Consider the following 16,738-nt stretch of genomic DNA (forward strand, 5'->3'; position numbering starts at 1 on the left):
TTTACCTCAGCTTCCTCATCTGCAAAGTAAGCTGGAGAAGGAAGTGGTGAACCACTTCAGTATCTCTGCCAAGAAAACCCTAAATGGGGTCATGAGGAATTGGACAGAACTGAAATATCTGAATAACAACAAAGAGTGTACTTAATAGGGGAGTGACATAATCAGATCTGTGCTTTAGGAAAATTGTTTTGTAGTGGGAAGATACTTGAAACATGGGGACCAATTAGAAGGCTATTCCAGTAGTCCCTGGGAGAGGACCTGAATTAAGATGGTGGCTGTATACTGTAGTGAGAAGGAATTGTATAGGAGAGATGTTGTGGAGGCAGGAATGGCAAGAGTAGTATTACATCATATAGCTATTAAGTAGCAGAGCTGGAATTTTAGCCCTAGGTCTCCTGGTTAATAGGATCCAATGCTCTTTCTTTCTTTCCTTTCTTTTTTATGGGGCAATGAGGGTTAAGTGTCTTGCCTAGGGTCACACAGCTAGTAAGTGTCAAGTGTCTGAGGTCAGATTCGAACTCAGGTCCTCCTGAATCCAGGGCCAGTACTTTATCCAGTGCGCCACCTAGCTGCCCCTCAATGCTCTTTCTAACACAACAGGCTTTGGGGGAGTCTAGGGAATGCCAAAATAGAGCAGACTGAGGGGATAACAAGAGCTAATGGGGCTAAGACCTGATTTCTAGTTGGCAGGACAGGTGCAATTACTTAGAAGTGTTTCAAAGCTAAAGAAATGATATGATGTATCATTATATAACATAATGATATTATTATTATATAATGGTATCATATGTAGTTATACAGAGAGTAATATACTAGTGAGATTCCCAGTTACCCTCTTTATTACTCTACCTGGGCTGTCATGTGGAAGAGGAATTAAGCATATTCTTCTTGGGTCCGGAAAACAGAACTAGGACCAATTGCTAAAAGTTCCATAGAGGCAGATTTCAGTTAAATATAAAGATCAATTAGAGCAGTTCAAAAGCAGAATAGGCTTAATAAATACTTGTTGCTGGATTAGATTCTCTTAAGAGGTGCTGAGTTCTCCTTTCCTTGAAGTTTTCAAGAAGCAGTTTGATGAGATTGTTAGGAGTATTATTGAGGGGATTCTTGTTCAAAAGACTAAATGACCTCTGAGATTCCTTCCACCTCTGTGATTGCCTTAAGAACTGAGAAGGCCTTTACTAAGAAGTAAAGGCCTCTATACAGGATGAGGTATAGTGGAAATAATGCATTTAAACCTTTGCTCATTTAGCAGTTAAAAAAAACAACCCTGGATTTAAATCCTGGCTCTGCCATCAAGTAGGTGTGTGGCCCTGAAAAAGTCACTTAATGTCTCCTGGGTCTCAGTTTCTTTCTCTGTTAATGTGTGTGTTGGACTAGATTATTATTAAAATCCCTACCAGCTCTAAATCCTCTAAGAGAGATAATAACAACTCACATTTCTATAGCACTTTCTGACCTACTAAAGGTTTTCAGTTAGGTAGGGTAGTATAGCCACTGTCTCCATTTTACAGATGAGGAAACTTATCCAAGGTCACACAGCTAATAAACTGCAGAGCCAAGACTCAAACTCAATCTTCTTTAAGACTACTATTCTTTCTACTCCAGAATGTTATCTCTGTTTCATGTAGTAATGCCCACACATCTTATTCATAGAAAAGCTCCCAGGCTCTTTCAAAGTCTGTCTGTTCCCATTTTAGGCACAATTCTAACAAGTTTGGCTAACTGATTTTCAGGGCACCATAGATTAGAAGTAACCACTTAGAGGATGCAGCCACTAGCAACAAGCACACATAGTTCACAGAGAAAGGGTCAGCTGGCAGCCTCACCATGAATAAAGAAGCAAAATAAATTCTAAAAAACAAATATAACTCAAAAGCACAGCAGTATCAGGTCATTTAGTTTAGGGTCAAAAAGCCCTGCAGAGCTCAAAAGCACCTCAGGGAAGGCAAGGAAGAAAAACTGAAGTTTCGATTGATAAATCTGAGTCATCAAGGAAGAACTAATGCCCAAGAGATATTCTGTGTTTAAAAAGAACGGGATGTGTGCAAGGCATTTTTAGAAAGATTTCCATCCAAAATAGTGAAAACAAAAGCAGCTTTGTTTAAAGCAGGGGTACTTAATGTGAGGCAGGGGAGTCCATGGATAGACTTTGGGGAATCTATTAACTTGGATGTTTAAAAAAAGTACTTATTTTCACTAACCTCTAACTGAAAACAATAATTTCCTTCAATTATGAATGAAAAAAAAAACAACTACCACCAACAAATTCTGAAAAGGAGCCATAGGTTCTAGCAGACTGCCTGGAAATCTCACTTATATGGATCACCTTCCCTGGAAAATGCTGAAGATAAGCTAAAAGTTACTGGGGCAATTTGTGCAATGGAAGTAGCAATTGATTTATATTCAGAAGACTTGGGTTGGAATTGCAGCTCTGTTATTTACTAGCTGTGTGACCTTGGGCATGTTACTTAAGTCTCTCCAAGTCTGTTTTCTCATCTGCAAAATGAAGATAATAGAGGGCAGCTAGGTGTGGCAGTGGATGAAGCACCAGCCCTGGATTCAGGAGGACCTGAGTTCAAATCCAACCTCAGACACTTGACACTTACTAGCTGTGTGACCCTGGGAAAGTCACTTAACCCTCACTGCCCCACCCCCAAAATGAAGATAATAATACTAGCCCTGCTCACTTCATAGGGTCAAGCCAAGAAGCATTATTAAGTGCATAACATGTGCCAGGCATGTGCTCTGGATATCAGATGGGGTAACTTAGATGAACTGCTTTGGAAACCGTAAAATATTATGTACATGTCAATTATTTTTATTGTTATCAACAGTGCTGTTTTAATAAAGGCTATAACATACTATGTGTATGAGTATATGTGTTTCTGTGCTTTTAATTTCTTATCTTTTCTGGGCTTGTTCAACGACTTATGTAGCACATATCAGAACAAGAGCAGCCAATCTGCTTGATAGTAGGAGGTGGAATTTGCCACTGTCAGTGACAAACACCTGTTTCTCTCTCTCTCTCTCTCTCTCTCTCTCTCTCTCTCTCTCTCTCACACACACACACACACACACACACAATTGCGCTCTCTCTCTCTCCCTCCCTCTGCTCTGGTACATTTCTCCTCTGCTGTTGAAATAACATTCTTCTATGCCTCTATGTTGGAATACTTCAGATTTTCATGTTTTTACCACCCATGTGACATAGGAAAGCTGCCCAAACACCAAGGATGGCCTATGATAGCAGTACAATTCATTACAACCTTTTTCTTAGTGCCTCCTTCAGGAATGATGCATGAAACTTTAAGGAGATGCACTGAAGGAAGCCCTGGGCCACAGTTTATCAATAAATCCCACCTGGAATGTAGTTTGCTAACCAATGCCTTATCAGTTACCAATGCTTCTCAGTTTTCTCTGCTGGCTCATTATTCATATCATGCCCTCTAACTGTGGATGTTGCTCTGTTTTAATGTCTTCTTGTCTTCTCTCTATATATTCTCACGTGGTAACATTATCGTTTCCTGTTGGTTTACTTAATACACAGATGACTCCTCAATCTATATATTGAGCTCTAGTTTCTCTTCTGAGCCCCAGTTCTGAATCACCAGTGACCTATTAGACATTTTTTTTTGGTGAGGCAATTGGGGTTAAGTGACTTGCCCAGGGTCACACAGCTAGTAAGTGTCAAGGGTCTGAGGCCGGATTTGAACTCAGGTCCTCCTGAATCCAGGGCCAGTGCTCTATACACTGCACCACCTAGCTGCCCTGACCTATTAGACATTTTAAAGTGAATAACTTATAGGTATTTTGAATTCAATATGTTCAAAACATGTTATCATTTTCCACACCTCTCCCCTCCCTTACACTCTCTTCTCTTCTTCCAAACGTCCTATTACCATTGAGAGCACCACCATCCTTCTCGTCACCTAGCTTTGCCACCCCAGTGTTATCATTTACCTCTTACCTCATACATCCCATAAGTTTCCAAATATTGTTTCTACCTTGATAACATCTTGCACATATGTCCACTTCTCTCTACTCACACAGCCTTTCATCACGTCTAACCTGAACATTACAACAATCTCCTAACTAGTTTTTCTGCCTCCAAACTTCTGTTTTTCCAAAACATCCTCCATTTACATAGTTCCTAAAATTATTCCCCCCACCCAATTAACTCCAGTGGTTTCCTTTTATTCCAGGGCTCAAATATAAACTCCCTTGTTTGTCCCTACCTACCCTACTAACCTTCTTACACATTGTATGTTCCTCATGCTGTGCTCTCTGATCGAACCGTATTGGCTTTCTTATGTTCCCTCACAGAAGACACATCATCTCCCATGTTTAAGCTTTTACACTGACCGTCCCCCTATTCTTAGAATGCTTTACCTCTTCACCTCTTAGAATCAATGGCTTCCTTCAAAATTTTAGCTCTAATGGTACTTTTCTCCATGAGGCCTTTCTGGTTGCTCCCCCCTCCTCCATCACCACCACGATGACCTTGAACCTGTCTTGTAGATGCTATAAGCATGGGCATATTGTCTCTTCTGTTCAAACGTAACCCTCACGGGTGGGGACTATTCGTTTCTGGTTTTGTATTCCCAGTACACACAGTAAAACACTTAATAACTGCTTTTGTCTTGATTAATAGTAAGCAAGTGGAACAAATAGCTCATCATTGTGTCACAGGAGCTCAATGTACATTAACTATATTCCCTCACCTCCTCTGAAGAGCCGTTTTCCACTCGGAATCTTCCGGCTCTTTGTATGGCTCCATCAGCATCACTGGAAATGAGCTAGGAAAAACAAAAGGGTTAAAATTAGGTGGGAGAAGTCCCTGATTTCTAACACTCCCTTTTATCTCAACAAGTCTAAGAATTAAAATTCAAAATAGGAGATAAAAGCCAGAGACTGGCAGTTTTAAAGGTGAGCTCTACCAGCTAATTGGGCAAGTATCTACTTAGACTTACCTTGCAAATCCTTCTGGGAACCTAGGCAAGGATCATGAGTGTAGTAAAGTACAAAAAACATTTTCATTAAGTTTTACTACTAGAGGAGAGATTCACTATTTGCAATGGCAGTCCTAAAATGAACCATGTCTGAGAACAGAGAATGTCTAAAACAAAAATGTGAAAGGCATGATAAAAGATCTAAATTTGAACCAAATGTATTATCACAGCACTATTTTCCTTGTAACAATAATGTTAATATAGTTTTCATCTAAATAAATGGAAAGGCAAGGATGGTAAAAAAAAAATGTCCTGCTACAAATTCAGGCTTTGAAAAAGAAAGCCAAACGTCCAGTCACTGCCTGGCATGAAATCAAGACTACAGCAGTATTATTAGAAAGCCATATTGGGTTATTCAGTTTAAGATGGCTTAAGAAAATTCCTTTCCAAATCAGGCAGACGGTATTTCAGCCCTAGCTACAGTCTGTAATTACACACAATCTTCAAGGCAAAAGTATGATTTAATCCTGGAGGATGGTGAATGATGAGGGGAAACGTGGTTTGGCAAATCAATATTGATCATTAGCTTTAAACTGCTGACTCAAGATTTGCCATCTTTCTTTTTTCCTCAATTTCTCAATAACAAGCCTAGAAATCCACATGCCCCTCCCCGCTCTTTTTTCTTCCAATTTAGAGTCTACAATAGGCTATATATCATACAAATTATGGTTCATTTCCATAGACCTATCTAATTAGCCTGAATCTGCCAAAAATGACTTTCATTTCACTTTAATTCAAGGCTTGCACATTCAAGGTATACAACTTGTTATACCATTTGTAACAATTTCCACATGATTGTGATTGTTGTTGGTTATCCTTTGTTCTCAAAGAGGAACATGACATCAGGGTGATGTCATGACTTGCAGTAAACTGGATTTAAGTGAGGGAGGGCTATGCAAAGTCACCAACCTCATTCTCTCCTTCTGAGCCATCTGACTGAATCCAGTGGCAAGACACACACCAGCACAACTGGAGATGACCCCAGATATTTAAGGCAATTGGGGTTGTGACTTGCTCAGGCTCACACAGCTAAGAAGTGTCTGAATTCAAATTTGAACTCAGGTCCTCCCAACTTCAGGGCCAGTGCTCCGTGCACTGTGCCACCTAGCTGCTGTATCCTATCTGTCCTTCAAGGCCCAGTTCAAGTTTTACTACTTCTGCGAAACTTTCCCAGGCTCAATAGCCTTTAAAGAACTCTTCTCCTTTCAATTCTTATAATATTCGTTGCCAAATTGAGTGATTTGGACAACATATGCCACCTTGTATTGTTATTTGTCCATTTCTGTATTATATCATCTAGTTAAGTAGCCAAAAATTCTTAGAGCTGAATACCATTATTTCATATGCCTTTATCTCCCTCCCTGCCTAGCACAGTGGTTTGAATAAAACAGTAAAGAAATGTTAGTTCAAAAAAAAAAAAAAAAGACAGCTCAAGTAGCACTTGGGGCAGCTAGGTGGAGCAGTGGATAAAGCACTGGCCCTGGATTCAGGAGGACCTGAGTTCAAATCCGACCTCAGACACTTGACACTTACTAGTTGTGTGACCCTGGGCAAGTCACTTAACCCTCATTGCCCTGCAAAAGAAAAAAAAAAAAGGACTCAGCTCAAGAAATGTTAGTTCATAATGGCATGAAACAGAAGAAGCCCCAGAATTATAAACACACTCTGGGGCAGAGCTGACTGTGCTATCTCTGATTGCTGACTTCAACTCAAAGCTGAAGGATTTGGGGAGTGTGAGAAAGAAGCATTTTGCTATAATAAAAGGCTAGGATAAAACCAGGGTTGGATTAAACAGCGGTAAGTAATAGTTAAATATTCGTGAGAAAACTGCCAAACTCTACCTAAGTGTTTGTTGAACATTTCCTCTAATTATAGGAATTTAGTGCTGGAAGGGAACTTAGAATTAATCTAATCCAGATGAGGAAACTGATGATCAGAGAAGTGAAAGGACTTGCTACAGATCAGAGGGGAGTAAATGGTAGAGCCAGGATTAAAATTCAAGTCTTAACTTTAGATCCATTCTTTTTTGCCATTATACCATGTTGCCTTATCATGTCATATCATTCTGGATCATCCTTCCAAAGAAGGGAAGAGAGCAAGCATTTATTAGCAACTACTATATGCCAGGAACTGTGCTAAGCACTTTACAAATAGCATCTCATTTGATCCCCATAACAACCCTGGGAGACAGGTAATGTTATGATCCTCATTTCACAGGTGAGGAAACTGAGGCAGACAGAGGTTAAGTGACTTGTTTAGTGTTTTATAATGTTGCTATGCCTAGCTGTCTTTGAATAAAGAGAGGAGTTTTCAAAGGAACACATGATCTAAATGTGGAAGTAACTTTAGTGATATAATTAGATTTTTTAAAATAAAGGACATTGAGGGGCAGCTAGGTGGCACAGTGGATAGAGCATGGGCCCTGGAGTCAGGAGTACCTGAGTTCAAATCCGGCCTCAGACACTTAACATTTACTAGCTGTGTGACCCTGGGCAAGTCACTTAACCCCAATTGCCTCACAAAAAAAAAAAAAGAAACAAAAGAAAGGACATTGAAAGGAAAATGATCTTATCATTCAGACTAAAACCACTGCTCATCTGATGAGGACATACCCTAATTTTAGAGACAGTAACAGAAAGGAAATAAAGCTTCTATGAGTACTGAGTTTTCAAATCTAAAAAATGTATATTACCAAAGTAAAAAGTCATATTCACCAAATTTCTATTCACTGATCTTCATTCATGTCCACTAAATATTATGTATTGAACACCTATGATATGCAATAAATAGAATAGGTCATGATGGACATCGGATAGGAAGACATTATCCTTGCTCTCCAGGAATTTGTAAATCCAGTAGAGAGGATAAGACAAGTACATAAACATATGCCAGCTTCTACATAGACCTAAAGAACAAAGTGTCTTAAGGTATGCACCTGGAAGACAAAGATACTACCTATACTAATCTAATACAGCCTCAGGAAAACATAAACTATGTTAGATAAATTAAATAAACTCAACAGGTTTGCAATATACTCAATGCTTATCACAAACATGCTACTGCCGCTGTGCTTATAATATTCAGATGTTCATTTGGCCCACAAGAAAAACTTACCCAGTCATTCCCCTTTCCCTTGCCCCAAACCCCAAGTTGATTGGCTGGGGCCTATCAATGGAAGTTCACATAGCTGTGCAGCATTGCCCTAAAATAGGATGTATGCTCAAAAGTATGGAGATCCAAGGCAGCCAAAGTCAAAGAGCAATAGAGACCAAAGGCTTCCAAATGCTCCTGTTTGTAGAAGACATTGTGCTGGTTGTATCAAGCCTTGGAACACTGAAGAGTCTCCTAGAAGAGATCTGTAACTACTCAAAAGAGTTTGTCCTGAGTAGTCATGCAAGAAAAGCCAAATGAATGAAGAATGTCCATCCATATTATGACATGTGGTTACTTTTCATATCAGAAACTTCAATTATACACAAAATATCATTCTGATTAAAGGCTAACAATCACGATGAATTAGAGATACTAATACAAGGAGGCAAATTTGACCACATGGATATTACCAAAACATGATGAAATGAGACCCTTTAAATAAAAGAAATAAGATAGGTAAGGGGAGAAAAAATATGATAGCACTATAATATCAAGAAGATATATCTTTCTAGGAAAATCTAGGGATAAGATGATGGAAATATATTGAAAAGCATTTGAGGAAAGATCAATAAAGAAAGAAACAAGCAGTGATGTTATAGAAGTATTCTACAAATCACCTGGAGAGTAAAAGGAAATAGATGAAGAGTTTAGGAAACAGATAAAAATTTGGTATGGAAGCCTGACATAGTATTACAGAAATGATGAGGGACTTGAACTATCCAGACATCGGATGAAGATGAAAATCAAGGCAGCTAATAATTTATTTACTTTCTTCAAAAGGTAGAGAACTTGTAAAGAGAACTTCTATTCCAGGGGATCATTCTCACCAATAGGAAGGGACTGATTATTGGGATGGGAAAGATGGGAAACTTGGGAAAGTAACCACTCTTATCTTTGAGATGAATTTGTGACAGAGAAGGCAGGAGAAGCCAGGAACAGTCTGACAGTATCTTAGATATTAGAAGAGCAGATTTCAAAGGGCTCAAAGGAAGGATAGGTAGAATCTCATGGACTAAAATTTTATAGAGGAAGTCAGCCTAGGAGAGATGGGAAGCTTTCAAGAATGAAATTTTGAAGTCACAAAGTAGCAATTCCAATGAGGAGAAGATGGAAGCAAGATAGCAAAAGATGAATATAAAAGCATGGCATCGTCCTGTCAGAACAGTGTCAGGAGTGCTGAAGTTAAAAAGGCATTGAGGTAAGAGAAGAAAGCTAAGAATAACCAAAAGGATGGATTGATTTGGTTTAAGCTTACCCAGAGAAAATAAGATCAAAGAATGGATACAAGACAATGGTAACTATTTATTATTGTTTATTTGTTATTTACTTACCAATTTTTATTTTGTTTGATTTCTCTGCCAAAGAAAAGGATCTTTGGATTAGAAAGAGCTGAACAAAAATGGCTAACAGGGAACTGATACCCAAGACAAAATAGGAGATATTCGAGTACCTAGCCTCCCCTTGAGTTCCAATCACCAACCACATCCTTGGATACTGAAGAAACTGCTATATATGAATACTGAGCCACTGTGTCAGTGACCTTTGAAAGGCTGTGAAGAACTGGAGAGGTACCACAGGGCTGGAACAAAATAAATGTCCCAACTTTCAGAAAGTGGAAGTGAACAGAGTTTGCAAACTATGGGCCAGGGAACTTGATTTCAATACCTGGCAAAATTCTGGGAAGCACTGTTAAAGGGATGGTTAGTGGAACTCTAGAAAAGGGAAGTGGTACTCAAAAAGAACCTGATGGCTTCCCCCCAAAAAGGTCAGGCCAAACTAAGTTTCTTTCTTTTTTTGAACAGGGTTACCAGAAAAGTGAATCAATGGAAAACTTTAGATACAGTTTGCTTAAATTTCAGTAAAGTCTCTTGTGCTATTCTTGTGGAAAATATGAGCTATCTAAAAATGGATTTGGAACTGGGTTGGATCCACAGTAATCATTAATGATTTGATATCAACTTTAGAGAAGGTCTGCAGTGGAGTGCCTCAGGATTCTGTAGTTGGCTTTGGACCATTTAAAAATTTTATCTGTGACTTGGAAAAAGTAATTGATGGCACATTTATCAAATTTATGGATAACCCAAAGTTGGAAGGGACAGTCAACATACAAGTTGACAGAATGAGAATTCAAAACGATCTTGGCAGGCTAAAGCATTGGGCCAAATTGACTAATACTAAATATAATAGACATGATTCAATATTTCAATTTTCAAAAGCATTTATTAAGTGTCTACTATATGTCAGGCACTGTGCTAGGTACTAGAGCAACAAAGACAAACGTGAAGCAATTCCTGTCTTTAAAGACCTTACATTCTACTGGGGCATAAACTATGTACACAGATAAGTAAATATAAAAAATACAAATTAATTTTGGGGTAGAAGGGGTACTAACAGCTGGGGGAGTCATAAGAGATGGCCCTAGAGTCAAATACTGAAAGGAGCCAGAGGTTCCAAGCAGTGGAGGAAAGCAGGGAGAGAAGTTCAGACATCAGAGATAACCTGTGCAAAAGAACACAAGTGAGAGATGGAATATTGAGAGAGAAGTGAATTGCAAGTAGGCCAGTTTGGCTGAAACATTGTGTGCAAGGGAGAATAATGCATAATCATTCCAATGGACTGAAAGTTCAACATGAGTCTGGAAAGATAGCTTGACAACAGATCATGAAGGACTTTAAATGCCAAATAAGTAAGCTTGTATCTTATCTGCAAAACAATAGGAGCCACTGAAACTTCTTGAGTAGGGCAAATCTGATAATAGTCAGGCCCATGCTTAAGGAATATCAATTTGGTCACTGTGTGATGGATACACTGGAGTGGGAAAAAAAGCTGGATACAGAGAGACCAATTAGTGGTCTACTGAAATTGTTCAGGCAAGAGGTGATCAGTGCCTGGATTAGGCTAGTGTAAATGAAGGGAAGGACAAATATTTAAGAGATATTGTGGAGTTAGAATTGATAAGACTTTGCAAATGATTGGACATGGGAAGTAGAATGGTGAGTGAAGATGTAAAGTCAAGTATGACCTCTAGATTATAAAGCTGGTTGATTGAAAGAATGGTGATATCCTCAACAGAAATATGGAAGTCAGGAGGAATGATAGGTTTAGGATAAATAAGTCAAGTCTTATGATTGGGTTAAAAAATCAATTTCACAAGTACAAGATGGAAAGGCATGATTAGATGGCAATTTATTTTAAAAAGATCTGGGGACTTAAATGGATTACAAGTTTAATATGAGTCAACACTGTGATATGAGAGCTAAGAAAGTAAATGCAATCTAAGGCTGCCTTAAGAAAGGCATAGCATCCAGGAAAAAGAAGACACTAGTGCCCCTGTACTTGGCCCTGGTCAGACAACTTATGGAGTTTTGGATGCTACCTTTTAGGAAGGATAAGCTGGAGGGTGCCCAAAAGAAGGCAATCAAAATATTGAAAGCTTTGGTTCATGCCATATGAGGATCAATTAAAGGAACTGGGACAGTTCCTGCTCTGAGGGAAAAGGGAATGAGGCAATGCTCACAAAGAACATTGGCTGTGATTGAGTTCTATTGCTTTACTGTTTATCCTTGTCCCAAATAAAAATTACTATATTGTTTCATTTAAAAAAAGGCAGCAATGGATAGAGCTCTAGGCCTGATGTCAGGAAGACCTTCATTCAAATCTGACTATAGCCACTTACTACTTTGCCTCTGTCTGCCTCAGTTTCCTCAACTGTGAAATGAGGATAATGATAGCAGGAGAAAATAATAAACAATAAAAAAGAGATTGTTTAGGACAATTATAGTACTGCTATAAGGACAAAACAAAAACAGAGACTGTTTAGTCTGAGGAAGAAAAGACTTAGTAGGGACATGATAATTGTCTAAGATTTGAAGGGTTGTCACATGAAAGAGGGGGAAAGGGGGCAGGGATTAAGCATTTATCTGAAGCCTCCTATATGCCAGGCACTGGGCTAAGCATTTTACAAATATTCTCTCATTTGATTTTCACAACAACCCTGGGAAGTAGATTCCTTTATTATGCCCATTTTATAATTGAGGAAACTGAGCTAGAAACTCATTTGTTTGATATGTTGGAGAGGGGATTCCTTTTCCATTTCCCAGGCTGGGCTGGAGGCCCCTCTGACTCAAAATTTTGTAATTTTGTGAGTTAAGGACATTTTCTTACCCACAATGCAGACAGCCACGTATTGAAAATGTTTCAACTTGACATAAATTCTCAGTTTGCAACTGCCTCCTGCACAGTGCTACCTGTGCCTGGCCATGTAATGACATCATGGGGCAAAACCTGTCCCACAAAGAACTCTTTTTCTACAATTTATTATACACCTACAGTTGCCCCATCATGGAGCACATTCCTAAAGCACAGGTTTGGCTATAATATTTCACCACTAAAAAAGCTTCAGTGGTTTCCTATTGATTCTAGGATCAAATCCGAACTCCTCTATTTGGCATTTAAAGCACTTCACAATCTGGTTCGAGCCAACATTTCTAGTCTCTTTGCATATTAATTCCCTCCTCACACTCTGTGTGCCTGCAAACTGACCTATTTGCTATTCCTCATTGATGACATTCTACCTCTCCTGACTTAAATGCACCCCTTCCTCATCTCTGTCTCACAGAACCTCCAGCTTCCTTTAAAAACTCCATTCAGATGCCACCTCCCAAATGATGCCTTTTCTGATCTTCCCCCAGCAGCTAGTACCTCTCCCCCACCCTCTGAAATCACCTTGCATTTGCTTTCTCTGCACATATTTGTTTCTGTTTACATATATGTATGCTATTCATTTATGTCTGTGTGACAGAGCTATCCTCTGACAAAATGCAAGATTCTTGGTGGCAGGGACTGATTCATTTTTTTCTTTGTATCTCCAGTGTTAAGTATAGTGCCAGACACATAGTGGGTGCTTAACAAATGCTTGTCAACTATGCTGCCCATGGTCACACAGTTAATAAGTGTCAGAGCCAGGATAAGAACTCAGGTGTTCTTGCCTCCCGGTATAGCACCCCTCCGCCACAGTATTCACTCTGTCTCTTCACAAAGAGCCAGCATGACTTCATCATGATTAGGTCATGCCAGACTAACCTCATTTCCTTCTTTAACAGGGTTACTGGATCAGAGGGATACTATAAAGAGAGTCTACCAAGATTTTAGCAAAACATTTGACAGAATCCCTCTTTCTGTCAGAGTGGACAATGTGGAGAGATGTGGGCTAGACATAAATTCAATAAAAGGCAGGTGTGGACCTGCTGGTGCAGGATTCTTGTCTGGGCACAGTTGGCCTCTAGGGTTCCCTTTAACTTAGATCTTGTCATGTTTTATTCTCATTTCTCCCGACTGTACAATTGCTGCTTTAGTCATGTATTTTTCCTCACTGTCCTCTGAACATACTATCAGCATTGCTACCTCCATGCCTTGATTCATACTCTCTTCCTCATATGGCATGTCCTTCCTCATTATCAATCCAAATTCTACACATCCTTCAAGGTTGGCTCAAGTTCCAATTCTTCAATTAAGCCTTCCCTGACTAATCTGGTCCAAGGAAGAACTCTTTTCTCCAATTTATTATGTACCTCCAATCTATACCACATCCTTGCACTTGATTATATTATATTACATGCAACATACTGTTGAGGGAATAATACACCTTATTTTTCCAACTAGATTATAAGCTCCCTGAAGACAAAGGTCATATCTTCTATTTCTTCTGTATCCCCCTCCAGTACCCAGCATAATGCTTGATACACAAGAAGCATTTAAAAAATATCTGATGAATTGGACACAGAAAAACCTTAGTAAGTGCACATCTCTAATAGATTCCTTATATACTTCAATCTGTCAAAAAGAAAGTTTGTTTCACAAAGCCTTTTAAATTAATGGGTGGCAACAAGAAAATAAACTAGATTGAAATAACTCACATCTTAAATTTTAAAAATAGAAAGGGAGTATCCAATATTCTCAAAACAGTTGCTTATCAACACAATCCAGAAACACACTTTGCTAAACATTTATTCATGCTTTTTTGCAATGTAAAGTCCCAGTTACATTTATCTCTGAGATACTGGTGGCTGTTGGATAAATACATTACAAATTCTTCTTCTAATACGTAAAATGCTGATTTAAAAATATCCAAATAAAACACTAACAACTTGGTGGAAAAAATATACATATTTTTTCATTGCAGAGGTAAATCAACACATTTACCCTGTTTTAACCAACACTTTTTTTTCCCAGAAAAGCAACCCATATTCTAGCCTTAACAACAAACTGAAACACTTTATTAATATATTATGGAAACTAAATCTTTCTCTTTCAATCAAAAATTATTTTATCCAGGAGTGATTTGCAGCTGGTACCTATCTTTCAAAGTCTGTCATGAAAAATATTAAAGCGCAATCTGTTTTTAAAAAACAAATCAACAGAGATGTGAGGTTAGAAGTGTGTAACAAAAGAAAAAGATTAAGATGATGTAATTGTGAAAGCCGCTTCAGCAATCTGATTTTTCCCAATCCAATCCTCATACTATGACCATGGTATTACAGAATTAGTAAATATACAAGCAAGATCTGATGAGCTTGGTGATTTTAACAAAATGTAAAACAATCTGTTAGCACTGAATAGGCTATAAACTTACCAGCTCCACAGATCCATAATGTTTTCTACTGAATTCCCCTCGTCGGCAACCTAGGTCTTCTGAGACAGAGCTGGAACAAAAATGCTTCATCAGTATTATACATAGCTCTCTGGCCACAAATCTTCTGCAAAAATCTACCACCATTTGCAAAAAAGAGCTCCTACTGAACAAGGTTTGAGCTCATCACTGCAGGGGAGCCTCCTTGCAACACACACAATCTCCAGCAGCCATTGCAGAGACTGGCTTTCATGTTAGCCTCAAAGAAAATAAAAAGCTCAAGCCATCCCTGGAAGGGCAGACAATGAGGAAATTAAATATTTAGCCATTTGCGATCGATTGAGATTTCCAAGACGGCTACTGGTGGTTTATAATTGCATTTGAGAGCTTTCTGTTTATAAGCAAAGGAAAAAGAAACCCTGCAGTAAACCCTGATGCATGTCATGAAACAGCTGAAGCAAATCTGCAACCATTTTGTATGCTGCAATTAACTTCCATTCAGGAAAGTCTCTTCTAATTGTCTTAAATATTCAACAAATAAAGGAACATATTATTTTACTGCTAAACTTAAAACTCAAAACAAAACACCTTCAGAAATCAGTATAGATAGGCCCATCTCTTTTGATTTAAGAGATCAATGTCACAGCACAAAGGACTAAAAGGACTAACAGAAAATCTAGCATACAATTTGGACGTCTAGTAGGGAGAGTTTCTTGCACAGCAGAAATTAGTATTCTCCAAATAGAAATAAAAAGTTTAGCTCAAAGAAGACAAATCACATGCATTCCATTTAAGAATAAATTAAAACAAAAGGCAAAACAGTAAATGTCTTTGTACCCTGGACAAAAAAGGCATTTATTCTATTTCTTCTTCTATCTACAATCCCAATCACTCCCCATGAAATGAGCTGAGATACACTAACAGGAATCATGCAATTTTGCTTTAAGGATTTTTCTATCAGTATATAGTCATAGATTTAAATAACTAGAATGAAATTTTTAAATGTCACAATAATGGCATTTTAACATATAATCCCCAAATATCCTAAATTGTATATATAAAGAGAAGTGCATTTAGTACCCTTTCATCCTTTCTTAAAGAGCAGGCTAGGTTTTCTAAATTACTGCCCTTTTGCCATTTTCAAGAAGAAAGCGACTGGGACGTTCATCATACATTGAACTGGATCTCTTGGCCAGCACACTGCTTGATGGGCTCCAAGAAAGTCAGCGTGATGGAAATAAGATTAGAGAGTCTGATGGCATTCTGCTGCCACCATTTCACAGGGCTGGCTGAACTCATCTTGGATGAGAAATTTAACCTCTTCACTCCCTGAATTCCTGTACTGAAGGTGGCATGGCAGCTGTCTAGCGGAGGTCACCCAGGCAATCATCTTATTTTCAGAGATAACAAAAGAAATGAGGAAACCTCCCTCTGTCACCTCTCTCAGTCAGTCCTTACTAGTCTTCCCTGCTCTACACCACTTTTTGGTCCCTTCGAATTCCATTCCTTCTGAAAAACCTGGGTGGAAATTTCTACTTGCCCTACAAATCTGAACCAGGCTCCTTGGGCTGTCCTGAATTTTACAATCACTTCTTTCTGTCCTGCCAACTTTCAAATCCTGGAAGACAGCCTTCTTTTGCCTCTTCGGTTTTCTCCTTTTATGTGTCCTCTAATTCTTCTTCACTGAGGCTGAAGTAGAGCACTTGGCATTGGCACGAAATCTAATTCCATTCTCAATACTATGGATCACATCTCTGCCTGTCTCCTTCAGGATCTTTGCCTTAGGTCTCTCTAGTATGAGGGTCCAGTGGGAAGGGCCCTGAAGACTTTGCAGACTCAACTACTTATCATTTTTGAGTCTTGTTCCATTTCTTACTACCAGTATTTCATGAGATCTGGAGCTGGAAGAAACTTATTGATTGATTATAAAGCCAAACATCCTTAT

The 16,738-nt window shown here is 38.7% G+C and overlaps 1 protein-coding gene across 3 annotated transcripts in view; it reads right to left on the reverse strand.

Annotated features, from left to right (window-relative positions):
* GARNL3 (GTPase activating Rap/RanGAP domain like 3) overlaps window positions 1–16,738 on the reverse strand; it is a 231,593-nt gene that overhangs the window by 197,889 nt on the left and 16,966 nt on the right. Inside the window, exons 1-3 of one of the 3 annotated variants that reach the window (XM_043984857.1) lie at window positions 15,874–16,254; window positions 14,797–14,866; window positions 4,725–4,799 (exon numbers count right to left, since the gene is read on the reverse strand). In XM_043984857.1, the coding sequence (XP_043840792.1) occupies window positions 4,725–4,799; window positions 14,797–14,866; window positions 15,874–15,881 (153 nt within the window). In that variant the 5' untranslated portion in view covers window positions 15,882–16,254. Of the gene's footprint in view, window positions 1–4,724; window positions 4,800–14,796; window positions 15,409–15,873; window positions 16,255–16,738 lie in introns of those variants that run through there. The other 2 variants (XM_043984856.1, XM_043984855.1) reach the window with 2 other exon arrangements.

The sequence above is a fragment of the Dromiciops gliroides genome, chromosome 2 (genome assembly GCF_019393635.1).
Source record: "Dromiciops gliroides isolate mDroGli1 chromosome 2, mDroGli1.pri, whole genome shotgun sequence".
Lineage (NCBI taxonomy): Eukaryota > Metazoa > Chordata > Mammalia > Microbiotheria > Microbiotheriidae > Dromiciops > Dromiciops gliroides.